This window comes from Ixodes scapularis, unplaced genomic scaffold (assembly GCF_016920785.2).
Source record: "Ixodes scapularis isolate PalLabHiFi unplaced genomic scaffold, ASM1692078v2 PGA_scaffold0__279_contigs__length_252992795, whole genome shotgun sequence".
Lineage (NCBI taxonomy): Eukaryota > Metazoa > Arthropoda > Arachnida > Ixodida > Ixodidae > Ixodes > Ixodes scapularis.
In genome coordinates, this window is record NW_024609835.1 from 103,759,378 (window position 1) to 103,783,329 (window position 23,952).

The 23,952-nt window shown below is 46.0% G+C and overlaps 1 protein-coding gene across 1 annotated transcript in view; it reads right to left on the reverse strand.

The window, feature by feature from the left end:
- LOC115310419 (GTP-binding protein RHO4) overlaps nucleotides 1-23,952 on the reverse strand; it is a 173,421-nt gene that overhangs the window by 20,198 nt on the left and 129,271 nt on the right. The window contains exon 9 of the mRNA XM_029968790.3: nucleotides 1,623-1,684. Coding sequence (XP_029824650.3) covers nucleotides 1,623-1,684 — 62 coding nt within the window. The remainder of the gene's footprint in view (nucleotides 1-1,622; nucleotides 1,685-23,952) is intronic.

A 23,952-nucleotide genomic window follows, 5' to 3' on the forward strand; every position in this document is an offset into this window, starting at 1 on the left:
CTGAAAAAAAAAAAACTACAACTTTTATTGCCGGGCTTGACTGATAAGGCAGGGCTTCTCGGGCCAATAGGATGCCTTCGCGGACCCCCATTTGAGAACCACTGGCCTATGAGGCTATATAATTCGAAACAAATACAAGGCATCCACCGACTAACGCTTGTTATCCCGATCATCCGACAAACTTTAACGACAAACCCGTGACCTTGGGGTGACCAAACCAAGGTCACCCCAAGGTCACGTGACCCGCAGGTCATGTGACCCCCAAAGGTCACGTGACCCCCCGAGGTCACGTGGTCACGTGACCCCTCAGGTCACCTCAAGGTCGCGTGACCCCCGAGGTCACGTGGCCCCTGCCAAGGTCACCTCAAGGTCACGTGACCCCCCAAGGTGAGCCCACGTGACACCCCAGGTCACATGACCACCCGAGGTCACGTGGCCCCACTCCCCGAGATCACGGGACCCCCCCCTCCCCCCCCCCCCGCCGAAGTCACGTGACACCCCCCCCCCCCGGGGTCACGTGACCCCTCCCCCGAGGTCAGGTGACCCCCCCGGAACATATTAAAGAATGAGGGGAGGATGAGGAGCAGGGGGAGGAGGAGGAGGAGGAGGGGTCTACCCTCCCCTCAGTACCCTCCCCTCCTCCTCCTCAAGAGCTGCGCTACAATTCGGCGTTACAGGGAGTTGTGAACGGCTTTCACTTTTTGTTAACATCTATGGGCCCAATTTCTCCCAGACCCTATACCCCGTTTCACCTTATGTTGTACCGCAGAGAAGGCTAGAAGCGCGAGCCCATAGCGTTGGGAGCTGCTTGTGCCGCCGAGATGTGCCGTAGAGCAAGGAGCTCGCGCCTGTAGCCTTTCCTGCGGTGCATCATAAGTTGAAACAGAGATTACACATAACAGCTTCGCTGTAAAAATAAGACGACGACATGGGCTTCTGTGCGATACCCCGTTTCACACTTTGTTTACAACGCTGTCAAAGCTACTGACGCGAGCGCGTCACTTCATCTGTGGCTTCGATTGCGGGAGAACACGTGCAAGTAATCTGCGTGATCAAAGCGCAAGCTCGCACCAGCAGCTTTGACAGCGATGTACACTAGAGCCACTAGACATGGCAGCCATATACAGCGGCTCTAATGTACACTAAGTTTGAAACAGAGTATAGGGGATATTCACTGGAGGCCATATTTATGTGCGATGTTTAGAGCGCATACTCGGAACGAGCTTACATTAATAGCCTTGTAAGACAGACAATCTTGATGGTGGGGAATAAACGTTGCAAAGCAACTTGAGAAGCTTGCCGTCAGCACGCGCTCAGCAGACACACAGACAGCTATGGCCACCTATGAACACTCCCTGTAGCCCTATCAAAGTCAGACATATCTAGCAATACTTTAAATCAGGATATTTCTTGCGAGCCACCACGCTTTGTTGCTTCAAACGGGGTCGACGTAGAAGAACGTTAAGCGTAGCCGCCTAACTTGGTTGAGTGCTTAGGTTCAGGAATGCTTCACGAACATTAGCCCGAAGGCGCGCGAATGTGTAGTCTATATTTTATTATCAACGGTGCTCTTTAATTATACAAACTTTTTTGTTTGTGAAGATAATTCTGAATATAATTACCCAAAGTTCAAGCTCGACTATGTGGCCGTCAACAGCGCTGGTCTTCCTGATGATATCGGGTACTGCAAAACATCAGAGCATCACACAGCTGTGGCTCAGTAAGCTAAAAAAACACATTAATAAGTGCTACGCGTGTGTCAAAAATTTATTTAATAGCAGTCCGTGTGACAGCTATGCGGATCGTCCATCAGCAGAGCCTATGATGGTATGCGTATATCAGGGCCGAGATGGTCCGGTGCATCGTCAGGCGCTCAGGAGTGAAACCAGCAATTCCGGTCAATTTCAGCGTTACGGTTAGGGAGTTTATTCACCGGCGTAATTGCGTCCACCATTTTGTTATCACGAGCTGTGTGGCGCACGTGACTATTCCGAAGATTAACATGACAGCCTCAAATTTGATGTGAACACAAGTTTACAAGTCACACCACGTTGGCATGCCCCACACTCCAGACCAAATGAGGTCGCTAATCCAGGTGTGTACTAGTGAAATAAAGTAGGCTTCAACAACAGCAAACAATAAAACGGGGGATTTCTACCGTGTGAATACCCCCTATGACGCTGGCCACATGGTAAATTTAAAGCGTGGAACACATATGAGACAAAAGAAAAAGCTCCTCGCGTCGCGCCTCTCAGTGGCATTGTAAACGCCGCTAACGCTATGACGTGGCGGCACGGCATTCGACCAAGTCAGAAAATCAGCGGCGGTCGCTAGGATTACACCAGTCGGCGGAGCGACGCGATTTTTTCTAATATATGTTTGAGCTTTAATGATATCCCGATCAAATGAGGCTGGTACAATTAAGTAGCATTGGAAGTAGTCGAAAATAATCGACGGTGCCCCATCGGCCGTGTGAAGCCAAAAAGTGTTGAAAGCCGCGCTTGGCGCTAGCCTTGAAATCCCGATGAGCTCGCACCGCTCGTCCCGTGCTTTGCCGTATATGCTGTGCCCGCTAAAATGGGGAAAAAAAAGAAACCATTGGCACAGGCCTGCGGCTCGTGGTTCTCGTATGCGAGCAAGGCGAAGAAGTGTTCGGGAAAAGAGCGCTAGCATCACCTGGTAGGTTCAACACAATGTGCCTCACGCGGTGGCGGTCGATTTTTCCATTACTCAATATTCTATACCTCGTTTCAGCTTAGGTCCGAGCACGGCCGATGTTATGAACCAAAGGGCCAATCAAACAGCGAAAGAGGCACAACGTCATGGCGTGATTTCTTTAGTTGATATAGGACCACCCGGTACTCGCCGTCTATCTGTGCACTGCTCCTCCGCCGGCTAGTCAAACACATAGAGCACGCCATGACGGTGCGCTTTTTACGGTGTTTGATTGGCCCGTCGGCTCATAACATCGGCCGCGCTCGGACCTAAGGTCAAACGAAGTATAGTTCATTGTAACACTAGTGTGATCGGTAATCAGCTCATTCCCTGACTACAAGCATCGCGCGTGAAACGCCCTGCACCAGGGATGGCGCGCCCTGATTAGCCGATTTCTCAAAATGCCAGTGGATAAATGTTATGTGTGACAGGGGCATTGCACGCACTCGATATAGACCAACTCATGTTTACTAATAAACCGGAGCGCCCCTAGCGGACGCCACCGGCGCCGCACATGCGCGATGTAGTGTGGGCAAGAAGCTCGCCGTCACCCATAAGAAAAACATTGAAATGCGATATTGTCGGCGTCGATGTGAGTCCGCGTGCTCTCTGTCGCGTTCGAAGTGTTGACCTCATTTTTCCTGGCAATGTCTGACTGCTTTAGCGGCTTCAGTAAAATTAACGAAGGCGCATAACTTTGCGGGAATAAAATTGCACGCGGCGATTTATTCCGCGCAGACGCCGCAGGATGGATGCTAAAGCCTGATTCGCATGATGAGATTCCGCTCGCAATTTTCAGTCACAACGTAGCTAGGGCTGCAGAAGCGTGAGCGGTAGCTGATATGGCCGACGTAGATACTGAAAATGGCTAGCGGAATCGGACCAAGTGAATCAGGCATAACAAGTCGGTGATGGTCATTGGTAACAATGGTCAGCATCTCCTTGTATTCACTGTTTACACCCAACCCCCTTACCTTAACCAACCTTCAAACTTAAAAGTCCGTTGAGGCCTGCACTTACATCTTATCGCAATTACCGGGCCAATGTTCGGTCTACGGGCCGATGTCGTCTGAAAGAGCAGACGACAATCAGAGACGTTTAAAAGAGCAGGCGACAGTTGGGAACGATCAGGCGGATGTTTGAACTTGAAGACGCACTTAACATAGTCCGTAGGTGGTCCGTGCAACTTGACGGTTTTCCCGCGTTGATGTTGGAACAAAACAAATAAGTGTGATTACCAGAAATATCCGTAAATTCAACTCAAAGTGCTTCCCGCCCAAGCAATCGTGGTCTGACGGCGTCTGTTTTTTTTTTTTTTTTTTTTTTTTTTTTTTTTTTAAGGCACATATTTACGTTCTCCAACGAACCGAGCGCATGAAAACTGATTTTCAAACCTTTCTCGACTTTTTTTGGTACAGCCCCAGTGGCGGCGTTTTGACAAGGAAGCAGTGTTTTGCCTGTTTTTTTTTTTTTTTGTTTTTTTTAAACAACGCACAAATGCACGTCCCGCGTGGTGACCTCCGGCCACAGTCCCAGACTGGAAATGCGCTCGACGGGCCACCACCGCGCCGTGACGTAACAGAGTAGACGTAAAAATAACTTGACCTCGACCTGAAATGGTCTAGCGACGCCTGGTCACTGAAAAAAGAAATCCGCCTGGTGCGGAATTTAATATTCGTACCGCCCAGACAAGCGGAGCGCTCTACCGACTGATAAGCCGCCAGAAATTAGCCTAGCAGCCAGTATAGCAAACGGATGTTAACAGTCGCCTTCAGTCTCGATCATAACCACCATAGGGGTGAGAACAGACATTAATGATTTTATATAATGGCGGATTTTCTGTTACCGGTCACCAGTCGCCTAAAAGGCGTGAGAAGCGCTCCATTTTAGGTGAGAGCCAATTTATCCTTAAGAGGGAGCGCTCCTCGATTTTCATCTCCGATAGGAACTTTTCAAGATTCCAGATGGCGCGCGCGTCGAAGGCGTGAAAAGGCGCTCTCCCTCCGAGGCGAATGAGTGCGTAACGTATCTGGGTCTAGCAGCGAAATGAGAGCTCGTGTCCCTTAAAACTCCTCGGGAAAGAACGTAAACCACATTTTGGTTCGTTACAGTTGCATTTCCTTCAGTGTAGTCGAAACGCAACCAAAACGCCGCTAGTGACAGCCTTCACAGTGCTTCCGTGCCCCGAGGAATTCGCGGACGGCGCTTCACGTCTCCTTCGGTAGGGTGACGTAAACGACACGTGATGACGTCGCATTCGATGCTCGCAGCGGATTGGCGGGTTTGTGAGGCTCGTGCCGAGTCGCTCACGGCGGCGGCGGCGGGCGGGCCGCGGTCGGCAGTCGCCCTGAGGGGCTAGAGGGGTGAGGAGTGCGGTCGGTGAATGTTCGCGGGGAGTGACTTCTCCGGAGGATTCGCAGAACTCTGAACGCCGATATGTTGTCCGTCCGGCGGTGACGGCTGTTCGCGCACGACCGCTTTGTTTTGGTCGTTATTGGTTGAGAAGGCCTAGACTTTTCAGTCGCGATATGTCAGTCGGCTAGCCTTCCCGAAGAGAAGCAAAATCAAGAGGTAAGAACTTTTTTTTATGACGTCTCCACTCAGTTATGATTTCTGTCGCAAGTGATGTACATTTTCACTTGATCAAAATCGTGCGATTGCCACGATCAACTCAGAGTCACTTTGTGTACTTCAGGTTGGTGCGAACCACACACTGAATAAACGTATAACATCTATTGTAAACAGATTGCTTCAAGATTCGGATGTGTTCGAGGGACGAAGTACGTCGCTATCATTAGCTAGTTTGAAATTTTCATGAAAGCTCGCAACTGTTACTTGGTGTCCTGCATTGAACATAATTATTGACTCTGCTTTTAACCAATCTGCTATTTATACATTCTAGCGCAAGACTTGGTCGGCTCGGCAAACAGTCTTATCGACTCCAGTTTGTGACCGCCTCCAGTGCTTCAACTTGGGCGGTTTCGTGCCTGAAGACTGCGCTAATCTGCAATCAAGGGACATGATGTTATCATTCTATGCACAGGCATTTCAAACATCAACTCGTTATCGTCTTCACTGTGTTGGTGTTTTGGAGGAAGGACGAAGTCCCGCTACAGTATTCTGAGTGAGGACAGGAAGAACATGCGTTCTTTCAATTGAGAACGTTTCCACTTGCGTCTATTTTCCAAATTTAGATGAATTTCATAATTGCAATATTAAAATGCGACCGCGCAATGTGAATAAAGTCTCCTGGGTGCTTGTTTTGCACTTGACTGACCACCAGTTTTCGTTTCTACATTTCTTGTCGTGTCTCTATAGTCGTTCCTAAGTTTGATTACTTCTCCTCGACTACTAAGATCCCTCTTTTGTACTCGAAAAAGTAAAGCTACTAAAATATGTTACGTGAAGGGTCCGATTTTCCTCTACCCACTAAAAGAACGCAATAAAATGTGATGGTGCATGCGTATTCTACATAAATAAAACGTACAGACGCCACCTAGCTTACTGATATTTGTTTGTCAAATATACACGCAGTTGTGTTATGTTATGCCGCGGCAGTTTTCTCTAAGACGACTCCGTCTTCAGATAAGAACGGCCGACCGTGTCCGGTGACAGTTTTTAATTTTGACCAGAAAAATGCATCTTGCTGCCTCAATGCCCCGAAAAACGGAACCGGTCTTTGTTTTAGGAAAAAGCAAACTTGCCTTCAAGAAAAAAAGTCAGAAACACCTGCTCAATCTGAAGCGTTGTTTGTGGATTTCGCAAAATTGGCATTTCAGGCAGCTCTCCCCCAAAATGTGCTGTGGCTACTGGCCCCTATGGGGATGGTTGACCTAAATTATTTATCACGACGTATTGACGTCGTTATTTTGAAATAGAAAATCGCACAGACGACGGCACATTGAGCCATACTGCCTAAGTTTTAACTTTTTTTTTTCTCCGCATTTATTCAAGCCCGGATTTTCAAACTTTGCTAGCGTGTTGTCCTCTATCTGACTATAAATATTGTTGTCCTGATTAGCAAGAAAAGTTTACGAGAAACGCTTAAATGGAGGCATTTTACTAAATATGCATACTTTTGCAAATCAATTTTAAAAAAAAATTGCTATCTTAGATGTTTTTAACTCTTCCAAATTAACGCCATGATATCTATGAACATGATGAGCAAAAATATCATTGCATTGTTTGCGTGTATTATACATACCCGTAGTTGACAAGTTCATAATTTTTACAGCCCGTAAAAGTGCTCCGGGTTGGTCAGATGGACAGCGCTCGGGTGGGCGATAGTTTCTAAGTGATAATTTTGAGCAAGTCATGTTTTCTTTGTACAAGATTTAAAAAAAAAAAAATCAGCATGACCCGGAGCAATCCAGAGACGCTAGCCTGTCGCACGCTTCGCAGGTAACGTTTCCAGTAGTCGGCGTGTACGCCAAGCAAAGGAATCAACCGAAGTGGCTCCGATAGCAGATGTTTATCTCAGCGTGTAAGAGAATGGGGCTGCCGAGAACAATGAGCTTGGGCACGTAATCACAAAAGATATATTGTGCAACAATAAACAGGACGTGGACGGGAAGGAATACACGAAGTTTCGGGTGGACGCCCATCTTCTTGTAAGAAACAAAAAATCGGTGAGTAAGAAGCATAGCCCCCTTTTCTTGTGACGCATACAACCCTTTCCTTGTTCCTCACCGTGTTTCGTAACTATCACTTGAAGGACGTTCCCCCGAAACGTCGTATTTTCCTTCCAGTCCACGTTTTAGGCAGTTTAGCTGCATCCTTCGCGTTCTTGATTAATTAGTCACCCAGAGGATCACGTCACAAGAAAGGGTGCGTTGATTGAAGGAAAAGGAGGGGAGGCGAAACCATTAGAGGGCACAACCTCTTCGGTTGCCATATATTATTAGAGAAGATATTCACATGCGACGTCATGCATAGTGACAACCAAAAAAAGGGCTTGTAGCTGCGCTCCGATTAGTGATGCTACCAGCCACGATTCCTCCCGCACATGCTGCGGCCTTGGGAAAATTCACGAGTGGCTGAGGACGTTGCTCCTTTCTACGCACATTTTATCTAGGTCAGTGACGGCGGAGCAAGCTACTTCAAGAATAGGTACGAACTTCATGAGCTCGCTAAGACCGAGTACCTGTCGGCCAAGTAACAAGTTTCCGCTACTGGGAGGTAAGAACACCTGCGATGGGATTGGAGGCCTCGTCAAGCACCATGATGCAACTGTTTACAACCTTCGAGGGCCGGCTACATCAGATATCAAATGTGCGTCAGATATGGAGGACGTCCTCAGCACCAAATTACCCAATGTGGCATTGGTTCGCAAGGGCTGACTTTCAGGAGTTCAGTTGAAATGAAAACCACAGCCTGGGATTCCCTCCATCCCGTGCCTGGAATTCAATTCTGGCACTGCTGACAGTGTATACATGCATCAACCCACTGCGACACGAATTGCTGGGAGCAAGAACGATAGCGTCTGCAAACAAGCCACTCGGACAATAAAGGCACGATTCCACCCAGGCCTGCTGGCAGTCTAGTGCGAAGCGGCTACAGTGAGTCTAAGACAAAAATGTGATGAAAAGGGAGCATAAAAAGTCTCAAGCAAACTAAAGTCTTTCTTTTCTTTTCTTTTTTCTTTTTATTCTCTTCACGGTGTGCGGTGTGCGGCCCACCACGAGGCCCTATTGCCGCGCGAAGGTGCCCCCGTTGTACGGCGCCCTGTCCTCAATATCGTGTTAGAGCCCTATATCGTGTTACCCAAACGCCTGTCATCGGAGCCGCACCGATCGTTTCCCCTACGTGGCGCGCGCACAGAGGCTACACGCCCGCTGTAGAAAACGGGCACTGCGAAGCGTGCGACAGGCTAGCGTCTCGCGATTGCTCCAGCTTCTGCGCATTTTTGTGACTTTTGTACTAATAATAAGGACAAAAAACAACCGCATCTCCACGTGGTAAATGATGTTGATTGAGGCGAAGATCTGGTGGTGCTTGTCTGCGTAGACGCTGAGCCGCAGCATGCCCAGCCTTTCGTTCGTTTTCATCCATGTCACGCTGCGATCAAATGCTCAAAGGCGTATATAACCACGTTCGATACCACGCATTCTCTTTCTGACATGGATGAAAACGAACGAAAGGCTCGGCATGCTGCGGCTCATTGTCTACGCCAGGTGGCGTAAAGGTGGGTGAGGAGGAGTGGCAAATCCCGCGCGCCTACATCAAGGGCCTACATCCTGGGTCCCGAGTGAAAGATCGCGAAAGAGAGCGACAGAACATGAGAGAAAGAAACCAATGTTGCCAGCTAAAGGACGGCAGTCGCAGTGGTAATCGCGAAGACTGAAAACTCTCAGCAATATAAACAGTGATAATTTAACGTTGTAAACTAAATTCTGAGCTATTCTAACGCTTATAAAAAGCAGTATACTCATTACGCTGCATTAACTTTCCTTCTGTTGAAATCTCGGAAATCTTGTGTTTGCTTGGTTTCGTATTCCTGAAGCGCGCCCACTCGCGCCCCGCCTGGGAGGACGGTTATCTGGTTTAGTTTAGCGTTGATGCGAGGCCGTACATCTCCGCGCTATGCAAAAAGAAAGCTTCGAAAGGAACGCGAATATCTTTCCACCGGTAAGTTCGTGGATTGTTGAAGTTCATGACACTGCTCTGATGATATAATTATATTCGCGAAATCGAAGGCAGTTGGTAACAATGTGTGGGACCCCGAGGGTCTGCCTGCATGCTCCGCCGCTTGCGGCAGCCAGAATGCATGGGAAAAAGGCGGACCTTTTCCTCTAGAGTTAGTATGTACGATCTCTATGGTCTACGCAGACAACCACCACCAGAGCTTCGCTCCCAACAACATCATTCACCACGTGGAGATGCGTTTTTTTTTTTTTTTTTTGCCCTACACGAGCACGTGCTCACGTGCTCGTGAGCGCGTGAGCTCACGAGCAGGAGCACGTGCACCCGACGGCGGACGGACATACGGACATGGCTAGCCCCTAAGGAGGTTCGCCCCTAAAAAATACGTATCACGAATTATCACTTCAAAAGTACCCTCCACCTCTGTGCTGTCAATCTGACCACCCGGGAGCAGTTTTACGCTGTGTAAAAATAATGAAATTGTCAACTAGGCGTATGCACAGGCCTCATTCATGGCAACCGCGGTAGCCTCCATTTAGTCAGTTCCTTGCTTTGTAACTTCAAAGACACACAAATAATGCAACGTGTTTTTGCACATTCTGTTAGTGCATATCATTGGCGTTAACTTGGAAGAGTTTAAAAAAAATCGAAGATAGCCTTTTCTTTTTAAATTGATTTTCAACATTATGCACATTTAGGAAAATGCCTTTATTTGGGCGTTTTTCGGGAAATTTTGCCGCTAACCAGGACAAAAATATTTATCACGAAGATTAGCCAAATAAAGGACAACACGCTGACAAAGTTTGAAAATCCTGTCTTCAATAAATGCGGAGAAAAAAAGATGAAACTCATACCCGTGCCACACGGGCAACTCAAATGCCATTTACAAGGAATGAAATTTGAGCGAACGGCCAATGAGCGAGCGACACTCCGGGCGTGGCGCATTCCACGCGCGACAGAGTGCGAGCTGATTCTCCGATCACACAAATCTCATTCGTTGTAAATGGCATTCAAGTTGCCCGTGTGGCACGGGTATTAGGCAGAATGGCTCAATGTGCAGTCGTCTGTGCGATTTCTTATTTCAAAATAACGACGTCGACACTTCGTGATAAATATTTTGGCTCAACCATTCTCATACTTACTTTGTCGGTAAATATTTGTGGGCCAGTAGCCACAACACATTTTGGGGGAAAGTTCCCTGAAATGCCAATGTTTTGAAATCCGCAAACACCGCTTCAGATTGAGCAGGTGTTTCTGACTTTTTTTTTTTTTTTTTTGAAGGCAACTCCTCTCCCGCCCCCCCCCCCCCCCCCCACACACACACACACAAACAAAAAAAAGAAAGAAAAGAAACCAACAAAAAAACGACCGGTTCCGTTTTCCTGGGCATTGAGACAGCAAGATGCATTTTTCTAGTCAAAACTAAAAATGGTCACCGGATATGGTCGGTCGTTCTTATCTGAGAACACCCTCTAGCATATGCCCCTTCCCCATTGTGCAAAGCATATCGAAGCGCGTAGATTAAATAAAATAAAATAATGTCTTCGTTGTTTGCTATAATTGTTTTCGAGATCTAAATATATATATATATATATATATATATATATAAATATATATATATATATATTAACATGTAGCAATGTGTTGGAATAAAGGGTGATTTTGTTTTGGTTGGTGAATGTCATTTATGCTGACATACATGATGATAAGCTACAATATTGAACTGCGGAAATAAAAAAACAAAAACAAAAAAAAAAAACAATTCTTATTGCACAAACTCTCTTCGCGAGATTATGAGTTTCCCGAACAAATTACACATGGGTAATTAAATCCCCATGTATCGATTTAAGTTACCTTTAAACAAACGAGGTTTTTTTTTTGTTTTTTTTAGCACGACATATTTTTATATCTTTTTCGGCATTTATACGTTAGGCATTTGTCGCTTGATCACTTGGCGTTTTGGAGTTCACGCCCCTGTATTGTTCCAAACTAACATCCGCAAGGTGGCTCGTAAAGTAAAAGAAAAAGTTGCAAAGCATACCTAAAATGTCTTCCGAAGTCATTATCTTGTGTAAGTACTAGGACGTTTTGGGAATTTCGGGGGTAAACCTAGGGAGATAAAGGTTATCACATTGACATAATGTCAGTGTTATCCGATTACCTCATCTTGCGAGACGTTTGCTTTTAGAATCTCAATAATTGGCATACTTTTCAAGCAACACAAGCAGCACACGCACACCTCAAAAAATCGGAAAGAAATGAAAAAAAAAAAAATAAAAGCGCGCGGCACGGGGCAGTTAGCATTACCTGCGCTGCGTCGCCCATTGGCAATGACATGAAACGCCAACAGCCCAAATGGACAGAGATGTGCGCCTTTCAACGTCGCTCTTACCTCCGCGGATTACCGTTTTGTCGCGGAGGCATGCGGTTTAGAAGAGCTCCTTTTAGCGAACGCCGTTTTATCGATATCAGTTCATCCAATCGCAGTTTAGAGAAAATAGCGGCAGCCGGCGAGCCGTTCCCGATATCCCCCCGATTCATTAGCCTAGATTGCCGAACCCTTGGCGGTGAACTATTGGTAGTGCACGCTCAAGCTTGAGATTATATTAAATTTTCCCCCAGCGACAGTGAGGGGCGCGCGCGCCAAGCGCGGTCTGATTGGAAGCCTAGCTTGCCGCCGCTACAAACAACAGTTCTCAAACGGAGGCCTCGATAAAACGTACACCTCTCGCTAAACCGTGCTTCCATAAACCGTACCCTTTTCGCTAAAATGAGCCTCGATATAAAGGCGTTCGATCAGCCGTAGTAAATGCGCTTTGTCGCTGTTAGTACAAAACCGACCGCTTTCGCGGAGCAAAATATTTTACTTTGTATATTTCACTTTTTTTATCAACTGGTTAACTTGCTCGGTTCACTGGGTGTGAAGTCTTGCTATAAAGTTGGCAAGCCCATTCATTTGCGGGTGCAAATGCCGCGATCGGCAGGTTGCGCGAATTTGCTTTCGCCTTCCTCCCCTCCAACTTCGCGTGAACTCGTCCGTCCGGGGCCCGCTCCCCCGCTCTTCGACAGAGACGTCTGCGCTCAACTTCAACTTCAAAGTCTCCTGCCCCCTTTTTCTCGGTTGGAGACGCGCGCGTCTGTCTCCTTTTGTTTCCCTTCACTTTCAGTGCCCGCAAAGTCCGTCTGCAGGGAGCTGGCGGCACCGGGCAGCGTTGGGTCGCGTGCGCAAAGTAAAAACAGAAGGAAAGACCTCGCGCGGAGTTTGCACGGGTTTTGGCTCTTTTGTTTGTTTTGGGTTAGTTTTTGTTTGGTGTTAGTTTTCACGGTGTTCATTCCGCAGCATTGTTGAATGCTAGACATCAAAACAAGTAAAATACGTACAAATAACCGCTCCCCCACAATTTTCTTTTCCGGTGAAGACCATCTGCACGTTCCGTAAAAAAAGACTTGTGGTGTATTGCTTTCAAAAGACGTGCTCTAGCGTTCGACCCTGGCATACAGAGAAGTGAGGTTTAGAACATTTCATTGAGGTCCGGACGAAGATGAAAGGCGCAATCTTCGGGAGCAGCCAAGTGAAATGGCTTTGCCGCGACCGTTTGTTTTTAGATGAGCGCATACAAGTGTGCACATTTAGCTTGTCGGGAGCGACGGTTCAGGCTCTCAAGGAATACATCGACGGGTTGCCTCTCAAAAAGTTGGATTTTGCGGCAGTCTACATAGGAGGAAACAACCTGCAGAATGGCGACAGGGGGTCAGCAGTGGTGAAAGAAGTCGTGGTAAGTATACGCCATCCCTCTGCGGTGGCGCTGCCTTGAGCACGGCGCACATGCAGAGGCTTCTTCTCTGCAAAAACGAGATGCTGTGATTCCGCAGTGCCCACACCCGGTGTGGGCAAAGCAAGCGTGTTTGGAAACACAGCAGTCTTCGCGCGCTCGTCTTACAGATGCAAACAAACAAAAACACAAAATGGTCGGGCAGTGAAATCGCCGAGATGTCGCCACTTCGCACAACCGGAGTGGTGTCAGAAAAAGAAAAAAACGCCTGCTCCCCGCAAAATCAAACCACAAAAGCCTACAGTGTAAACGCGGGCGCAGACACGTCCCAGGCCCCACGCGCGCGCGCAGAAACGTTCCTCACTTTCTCTTTTTTCTTGCTCTGCGTGTTGTCTTGGATGTTTGTTTTTATATATTTCTCCCTTCGTTACCTCTCTTCCTCGTCCCTCCTTTGACTCAGGTTCCTGCTCCGTTTCTCCTTACGATGGACCGCAGAGAACCCTACGAGCTATCAAAGCTAATCCAATGCCGCGTGAGCGTCACGTCACCTTTAGGACGGACACAGCGAAGCACGAGGCGCGTGGCCACGCGATACGTTCATATGCGCTGGATTGGCTCCTGCGGCTTGTAGCGTCCGTTGCGGTCCATCATAAGCTTGAAACGGGCTCCGTGTCCAACCATGCAACCGCCAAGAAACGGGCTCCGCGAACGGGCACGCTGTTTGAAGCTAGACGAGTTGCAACTATGCGTAGTACTCTCGCTTGGAAGAAGCACCGCCGTTGTTCGTGGGGAAGAACGCCGTCCGTCGTCGTGTACGGCGACGCGGGGCTGGCGTTCTCGCCATCGCAATGTTTAATCTTCGTCTGGCCCTTGCAGAGCCCTTGAGCTGGTACGATAACTATCGCAAAGCCGCAGGGCTCGCTCGGAAGGTGTGGTAAAATTGATTTAGACGACTTTTGACAATATGACTTACACAACGTATGAAGTAAAAGCAGGGTGTTGGAACAAAATGTATTTTCGTACCGGTTTCATTTGCGTTCCATACAAAATAAGTTCAGTTCCGTTTCTGCTCCGGAACGAAACAAATAATGGTCCGTAACAACTCGTAAGGCACGCTTCAGACGGAGCAATTTCACCCAGCAACTTGACGTCGCAACACCAGCAACACCGGCCACCCGCGTTCACACGCAGCAACCGAATCGCTCCGACTTGCCATCATCATGATTAAATTTGATTCTTTTTTCACTACTTAGACGCCCAGCTACACGCTACAAACGCGTTCTTATATCTTTGAACGGCGTTGAGAATACTAACTCATTTTTCTGAAACTATTTATTTCCGAAAACGATCCATTCCAAATCAGAACTAAGTCTTTAGCTGTCATTATCACCACCACAGGGGTGTCACGTGAAAATATCGCGTCTCTGATTGGCTGCAGCCGCTTCAACGGTCTTCGAATTGCTCCGAGTAGCTCGCTTGTTCGAGCCGGACCCGATCTCAAGAATTCGCGTCGATCTAGGGAACGTTAGGGAACAACCCGCCAGCAACCTCAAAATTGCTGGAAAAGTTGCCCCGTTTGAAGCGGGCCTAACAATTTGTGTTAAAAAAAAAAAAAAAAAAAATTGGAAAGGAATTTAACATTTCTTTTTACACAAAAATAGATAATTCAAGAGCTCTGGAGGGATCCGCGTAATCGACACTGCTTCTGAGATCATGTTCATTGCGTTGAGGACGATATCATGATCAAGGCACTGAGCATGAACTCAGAAGCAGCACGTCATCAACTGTGCTCGGTGAAATGCGAGACCTCTGGTACGATAAAATATATGTCAGCGCCCAGAAGGCCCGCTCCACGCTGGCTTGTGTGGCTGGCACACCTAGGGCTACTTGAGTTGACGTATAGACGCTTTGCTCACGCGTAAATTAGAGCCGCCATAACTGACCATGTGTCTTGCCAAGAGGCCGGGCCACAAAAACTAGCGATGATGAGTGAAAACAAAGCCTGCGTCGGTGAAAGGAACACCATGGTGTCTAGAAAAGCATCGGCTTCTCATGTAACCACAGTAGTAAAGCGAAGCGACCCGAATAAAAGGAAATAAAAAATGAAGGTCAGTTATGGTCGCGCCCATACACATCTGCTGCAAAGCGTCCGGTACATTTGACGTCCACACACGGTCCGCGTGTATGGACGACAAATGTAAACTGCTTGTGTATTTTTCAAAGGAAATCTAAAAGAACGATTCAGAGTCTGCGAGATGCACGAACTCGTGTTATAGTCCTCGTGCGAATAAAGCAATGGTCAGGGTAACGCGCGAGGAACCGCACCGCCGAAAGTGGTGGTCGTTTGTAAATTATGTACAAGGTAACCAATGTGTATGCTCTCGAAATAAACACCCAACTGTGTGGACAACAATCTAGACAAAGCGGTCCCTATATTTTGATCCCCTCCCCAATAGTCAAATTCACGAGACGCTCTCACTGTTCAGTAACTATTTCTAAGCCAGTTCATTCATGCTATAACGAGTCGCAAAAATTCATCAGCCTTGCTCTTCCAAGCGATAAAACAAATTCCGAGCAGGATAAATTGAAATTCGTTTCAAAGCACACTACCGAGATAAAGCCGCCCATAATAATTGTCTCTAAAATAGCAGCTGCAACATGACGAATCCCGGAATTAACTCGAGATATTTAGCACATCTTAGTCCAGCGGTTCTCAAACTGTGGTCCGCGGCGACGTTTGAAGGGGTCCCAGCTGGTTCGAGGATCACCCTGTATATCTCTTCAAAAAAAGCGGCGCACAGACACAACTAAAGGGAAAAAAATTAAAACAAATACAAATTTAATAACTCGAGCAAAATAAGCGAGACCGTACTGAACGTAAGGTTGAATGTACATAACGTAGATTCAAATAAACACTTGTCAATTACAAACACATTGGACACGAGGCGACAAAGACAATCACAAGACATTACTTCAAAATCCGTCTTTACAAACGGACCGGCGTGGAGAGTTCGGCAGTAGCACTGTCAATATATAATAATTTTTTAATTACATAATATATTTCTCGCGACACTGTATTACATAAATGACCTTAATAAAACACTACCAAATGATCTCTCCCGCGACATGCGCTCCGGATTAAAATATTTTGTCAATATAAACATTGTGTTTGCAATTAACACGCTATTTATTTTGTACGAGGGGTTAGCGAGTGATTGCTTTATTCAATATGCAGAAATAGCGGTAGTGCGATTTCCGTGGCCAAACCAGCCAATTATGTTTGGTCCATTTAAATACCGCTGGATCCGCTCCGCAAGATAACCCAAAACAAATGAATGTGAAAACTGAAAACCCAGATACCTAAAATCCCTTTGGGTTTTAGCAATACGTCCAAATTTATTTAGCCTCTAATGACTTTAAATATATAATTCCAACACCAGCCATAAACCCGCTCGTGGGAAACTTGATTAGCAGATTTTAGTTATTTACCCACCCAGCTTATCGCTACAATGATCTCCCATGCAATGTTCGCCGAGCCCCCTAAAGTCACAGTGAATACGGCACTGCAAAGGACATGATGTTATCATTCTATGAGCAGGCCTTTGAAACATTAACTCGTCATCGTCTTCACTGTATTGGGGTTGTGGAGGAAGAACGAAGTCCCGCTACAGTATTCTGAGTGAGGAAAGGAACAACATGCGTTCTTTCAATTGAGAACGTTTCCACTTGCGTCTATTTTCCAAATTTAGACGAATTTCATAATTGCAATATTAAAATGCGACCACGCAATGTGAATAAAATCTCCTGGGTGCTTGTTTTGCACTTGACTGACCACCAGTTTTCGTTTCTACATTTCTTGTCGTGTCTCTATAGTCGTTCCTAAGTTTGGTTACTTCTCCTCCACTACTAAAATCCCTCTTTTGTACTCGAAAAAGTAAATCTACAAAAATATGTTACGTGAAGGGTCCGATTTTCCTCTACCCACTAAAAGAAAGCATTAAAATGTGATGTTGCAAGCGTATTCTACATAAATAAAACGTAAAGAGGCCACCTAGCTTACTGATATTTGTGCGTCAAATATACATGCAGTTCTGTTATGTTATGCCGCGGCAGTTTTCTCTAGGACGACTCTGTCTTCAGATAAGAACGGCCGACCGTGTCCGGTGACAGTTTTTAATTTTGACCAGAAAAATGCATCTTGCTGCCTCAATGCCCAGAAAAACGGAACCGGTCTTTGTTTTAGGAAAAAACAAAACAAAGTTACCTTCAAGAAAACAAGTCAGAAACACCTGCTCAATCTGAAGCGTTGTCTGTGGATTTAGCAAAATTGGCATTTCAGGCAGCTCTCCCCGAAAATGTGTTGTGGCTGCTGGCCCGTATCGGAATGGTTGACCCAAATTATTTATCACACGTATCGACGTCGTTATTTTGAAATAAAAAAAAAAAAAATCGCACAGACGACGGCACATTGAGCAATACTGCCAAAGTTTTAACTTTTTTTTTGTCCGCATTTATTCAAGCCCGTTTTCAAACTTTGCCAGCGTGTTGTCCTCTATTTTGCTATAAATATTGTCGTCCTGATTAGCAGGAAAAGTTGACGAGAAACGCTCAAATCGAGGCATTTTACTAAATATGCATACTTTTGCAAATCAATTTAAAAAAATGCTATCTTCGATATTTTAACTCTTCCAAAATAACGCCAATAGTATCTATGAGCATGATGTGCAAAAATATTATTGCATTGTTTCTGTGTCTTATACATACCCGTAGTTGACAAGTTCATAATTTTTACAGCCCGTAAGAGTGCTCCGGGGTGGTCAGATTGGCAGCGCAGGGGTGGGCGATAGTTTCTAAGTGATAATGTTTAGCAAGTTATTTTTTCTTCGTACGAGATTTAAAAAAAAAAGTACGCATGAGCCGGAGCAATCGAGAGACGCTAGCCTGTCGCACGCTTCGCAGGATGCGTTTTCGGTAGTCGGCGTGTAGCGTCTCTGTGTACGCCAAGCAAAGGAATCAACAGACGTGGTTCCGATAGCAGATGTTTCTCTCAGCGTGTAAGAGAATGGGGGCTGCCGAGAACAATGATCTTCGGCACGTAATCACAAAAGAAATATTATTGTGCTACAATAAATAGGACGTGAACGGGAAGGAATACACGAAGTTTCGGGCGGACGCCCATCTTCGTGTAAGAAACAAAAAATCGGTGAGTAACAAATGTACAGCCCCCTTTTCTTGTGACGTATACGACCCTTTCTTTGTTTCTCGCCGTGTTTCGTATCTATCACTTGAAGAAGGACGTTCGCCCGAAACGTCGTATTTTCCTTCCCGTCCACGTTTTAGGCAGTGTAGCTGCATCTTTCGTGTTTTTGATTAATTGGTCACCCGGAGGATCACGTCACAAGAAAGGGTGCGTTGATTGAAGGAAAAGGAGGGGAGGCGAAACCATTAGAGGGCACTTCTCTAATTTCTTCTCTAATATTATTAGAGAAGATATTCACATGCGACGTCATGCATAGTGACAAACAAAAAAAGGGACTTGTAGCTGCGCTCCAATCAGTGATGACACCAGCCACGATTCCGCCCGCGCATACTATGGCCTTGGGAACATTCACGAGTGGCTTGGGGAGGTTGCTCCTTTCTACGCACATTTTATGTGGGTCAGTAACGGCGGAGCAAGCTACTTCAGGAATAGGCACCAACTTCATGAGCTCGCTAAGACCGAGTACCTGTCGGCCAAGTGGCTAGTTTCCGCTACTGGGCATACCAAGAACGCCTGCGATGGGATTGGAGGCCTCGTCAAGCACCATGATGCAACTGTTTATAACCTTCGAGGGCCGGCTATATCAGATATGAAATGTGCGTCAGATATGGTGGACGTCCTCAGCACCAAATTACCCAACGTGGCATTGATTAGCAAGGGCTGACTTTTAGGAGTTCAGTTGAAATGAAAACAACAGCCTGGGATTCCTTCCATCCCGTGCCTGGAATTCCCTCCATCCCGTGCCTGGAATTCAATCCTGGCACTGCTGACAGTGTATAGATGCGTCAACTCACTGCGCCACGAATTGCTCGTAGCACGAACGATAGCGTCTACAAGCAAGCCACTCGGACAATAAAGGCTCGATTCCACCCAGGCCTGCTGGCAGGCTGGTGCGAAGCGGTTACAATGCGTCTAAGACAAAAATGTGATGAAAAGGGAGCATAAAAAGTCTCAAACAAACGAACTGTCCAGCTCGCTTGCACCTTTGCATTTAATTGCATTATAAACAAACAAAAATCTTTCTTCCTCTTTTTTTTTTTTTTTTTTTTTGCGGTGTGCGGCCCACCATGGCGGAGGCTCTATTGCCGCGCGTAGGTGCCCCCGTTGTACGGCGCCCTATCCTCAATATCGTGTTAGAGCCCTATATCCTGTTACCTAAACGCCTGTTATCGGAGCCGCACCGATCGTTTCCCCTACGTGGCGTGCGCAGAGACGCTACACGCCCGCCATAGAAAGCGGGCCCTGCGAAGCGTGCGACAGGCTATAGCGTCTCGCGATTGCTCCAGCTTCTGCGCATTTTTGTGACTCTTGTACTAATAGTAAGGACAAAAAAAGACGTATCAAGAATCATCACTTCAAAAGTACCCTCCACCTCTGTGCTGTCAATCTGACCACCCGGGAGAGGTTTTACGCTGTGTAAAAATAATGAAATTGTCAAATAGGCGTACGCACAGGCCTCATTCATGGCAACCGCGGTAGCCTCCATTTGGCCAGATTTTCTTGCTTTGTAACTTTAAAGACACACAAATAATGCAACATGTTTTTGCACATCCTGTTAGTACATATCACTGGCGCTAACTTGAAAGAGTTTGAAAAAATCGAAGATGGCCTTTCTTTTTAAATTGATTTTCAAAATTATGCACATTTACGAAAATGCCTTTATTTGAGCGTTTTTTGTGAACTTTTCCCGCTAACAAGGACAACAATACTTGTCACGAAGATTAGCCAAATAGAGGATAACACGCTGACAAAGTTTGAAAATCCTGGCTGGAATAAATGCGGAGAAAAAAAGATAAAACTTGAGCTGTACGGCTTATTGTGCAGTCGTCTGTGCGATTTTTTATTTCAAAATAACGACGTCGATACTTCGTGATAAATAATTTGGGTCAATCATTCCCATACTTACTTTGTCGGTAAATATATCTGGGCCAGTAGTCACAACACATTTTGGGGGAAAGTTGCTTGAAATGCCAATGTTGCGAAATCCGCAAACAACGCTTCAGATTGACCAGGTGTTTCTGACTTTTTTTTACTTGGAGGCAACCCCCCCCCCCCCCCCCTAAAGAAAAAAAAAAAAAAAGAAAACAACAACAACAACGACCGGTTCCGTTTTTCTGGGCATTGTGGCAGCAAGATGCATTTTTCTAGTCAGAATTAAAAATGGTCACCGGATATGGTCGACCGTTCTTATCTGAAACACCAGATGCACCTTCCGAATTGTGCAAAGTATATCAAAGCGCGTAGATTAAACAAAATAAATAATGTCTTCGTTGTTTGCTATAATTGTTCACGAGGCCTATTATTATTTGCACTTTTGGTTTTTTTTTTTGTTTTTTTTTAATATGTAGCAATGCGTTCGAAGAAAGTGTGATTTTGTTTTTGTTGGTGAATGTCATTTGTGCTGACATACATGATGATAAGCTACGATATTGAACTGCGGAAATGAAAAAAATAATTCTTCTTATTCCAAAAAAAACTCCCTTCGCGAGATTATGAATATCACGAACAAATTACACATGGGGAATTAAATCCCCATGTATCGATTTAAGTTACCTGTGGACGAACGAGTTTTTTTATTTTTTTTTATTTAGCACGACATACTTCTATCTAATTTTCCGGCATTTATACGTTCGGCATTAGTCATTTGATTACTTGGTGTTTTGAAGTTCACGCCTCTGTATTGTTCCAAACTAACATCCGCAAGGTAGCTCGTAAAGTAAAAAAAAAGTAGCAAAACACACCTAAAATGCCTTCCGAAGTCATTACCTTGTGTAAGTACAAGGACGTTTTGTAAATTTTGGGGGTAAACCTAGGGAGATACAGGTTATCAGTTTGACATAATGTCAGTGTTAGTGTTATCCGATTACCTCCTCTTGCGAGACGTTTGCTTTTAGAATCTCAATAATTGGCATACTTTTCTAGCAACACACGCAGGACACGCACACCTCAAAAAAGCGAAAGCAAATGTAAAAAAAAAAAAAAAAAAAAAAAAAAACGCGGCACGTGTTATTTGCACTGTGTCCCCCGTTGGCGAAGACAAAACGCCAACAGTCCAAATGGACTCAGATGTGCGTATTTCGATGCCGCTCTTACCTCCGCGGATTCCCGTTTTGTCCCGGAGGCATGCGGTTTAGAAAAGCTCCTTTTAGGGAACGCCGTTTTATCGATATCAGTTTATCCAATCGCAGTTTAGAGAAAATGACGGCAGCCGGAGTGCCGTTTCCGATATCCCCCTGGTTCATTAGCCTAGATTGCCGAACCCTTGGCGGTGAACTATTGGTAGTGCACGCTCAAGCTTGAGGTTATAATAAATTTTCCCCCAGCGACAGTGAGGGGCGACCGCGCCAAGCGCGGTCTGATTGGAAGCCTAGCTTGTAGTGGTCCAAAAATATCGATAGTACTATCGATAGTATCGATAGTCGCCAGAAATTTGACCATCGATAGTAAAAGAAACTATCGATAGTACTATCGATAGTCGTCTATCGAAAAACTATCGATAGTCGACTATCGAAAATCTATGGATAGTACTATCGATACTCGACGATCGGAAAATTGTTGTTAAGCGACTACCAGAAAACTATCGATAGTCGACTATCGTAAACCTATCGATAGTACTGTCGACAGTTTACTATCGATAGCTATGCGACATTAGTAGTCAGCGTCGCTCCCTCGTCTCTTTTTCTCGCTTTATTTTTTATTTTTATTTTTTTCAAATGGGACACCAACTAGCCCAAGCAATTACCGTCTCAACTTCGGTTCAGCTTTCAGTGATGACGAAGACGGGAGTTTGGCCGAAGAGAGGAGGAAGGGGAAGCGAGCGGCGGTGCGGCAACTGTGTTCGCTCTAGTAGTGCAAAACTATCCATAGTACTATCGATAGTCACCAGAAAACTGAGTATCGATAGTAAAAAAGGAATCGATAGTACTATCGAAAAACTCTCGATAGTTGACTGTCGAAAAACTATCGAAAAACTCTCGATAGTTGACTGTCGAAAAACTATCGAGAGTACTATCGACAGTCGACTATCGAAAAACTGTCGATAGTACTACCGATAGTCTACTATCGATAGTTCTGCGACACTATCGATAGTTTTGGAAAAACTATCGATAGTATCGATAGTCAATTTATCGATAGTTTTGCATTACTACTAGCTTGCCGCCGCCTAGAAACAGCAGCTCTCAAACGGAGGCCTCGAGAAAACGTGCACCTCTCGCTAAACCGTGCTTCGATAAACCGTACCCCTTTCGCTAAGATGAGCCTCGATATAACGGCGTTCGATCAGCCGTAGTAAAGACGCTTTGTCGCTGTTAGTACAAAACCTACCGCTTTCGCGTAGTGAAATATTTTATTTTACTTTTTTTTTCTGTCAACTGGTTAACTTGATCGGTTCATTGAGCGTGAAGTCTTACGAGTCTGTAAGTTGCCAAGCCCATTCATTTGCGGGTGCAAATGCCGCCGCCGCGATCGGCAGGTTACGCGAATTTGGTTTCGCCTGCCTCCCCTCCAACTTGGGGTGAACTCGTCCGTCCGGGGCCCGCTCTTCGACAGAGACGTCTGCGCTCAAGTTCAACCAGTTCAACTTCAAAGCCTCCTGCCTCCTTTTTCTCGGTTGGAGACGCGCGCGTCTGTCTCCTTTTGTTTCCCTTCACTTTCAGTGCCCGCAAAGTCCGTCTGGACGGAGCTGGCGGCACCGGGCAGCGTTGGGCCGCGTGCAGAAAGTAAAAATAGAAGGAAAGACCTCGCTCGCAGTTTGCACGGGTTCTGGCTCTTTCGTTTGTTTTGGGTTAGTTTTTGTTTGGTGTTAGTTTTCACGGTGGCACTCTGCAGCATTGTTGAATGCTAGATATCAAAACAAGTAAAACACGTACAAATAAGCGCTCCGCCACAATTTTCTTCTCCGGTGAAGACCATCTGCACGTTCCGTAAAAATGACTTTAGGAGCTACTTTTCGGTAGTCTATAGTGGCCTGCACTTCTAACACGGACTGCATGTTTGAGGCAAAAATAAGTCTAGCTAACCGTTTCTCACTCAGCCGATCCTGGGTCTTTATTCAGTTCCTTGTGTGCGCTTGTGGCGTATTGCTTTCAAAAAAACGTGCTCTAGCGTTCGACCTTGGTATACAAAGAAGTGAGATTTAGAAGATTTCACTGAGGTCCGGACGAAGATGAAAGGCGCAATCTTCGGGAGCAGCCCAGTGAAATGGCTTTGCCGCGCTTTTTAGATGAGTGCATACAAGTGTGCATGCAGCTTTAGCTTCTCGGGAGCGACGGTGCAGGCTCTCAAGGAGAACATTGACGGGTTGCCTCTCAAAAAGTTCGATTTTGCGGTAGTCTACGTAGGCGGAAACAACCTGCAAAATGGCGACAGAAGGTCAGCCTCGGTCAAAGAAGAAGAGCTTACAACACCCCAGCATGGTTGTAAGCGATGGAGAAAAATGTGCTGATTTTCGGAGAAGTGGGGTTTAGGGAAGCTCGTTTTACCGAACACCGTTTTCGCGACAACAGCAGATCGGATCGCCGTTTAGAGAAAATGGCGACCGCCCGCATGCTAACCAACCTTTGG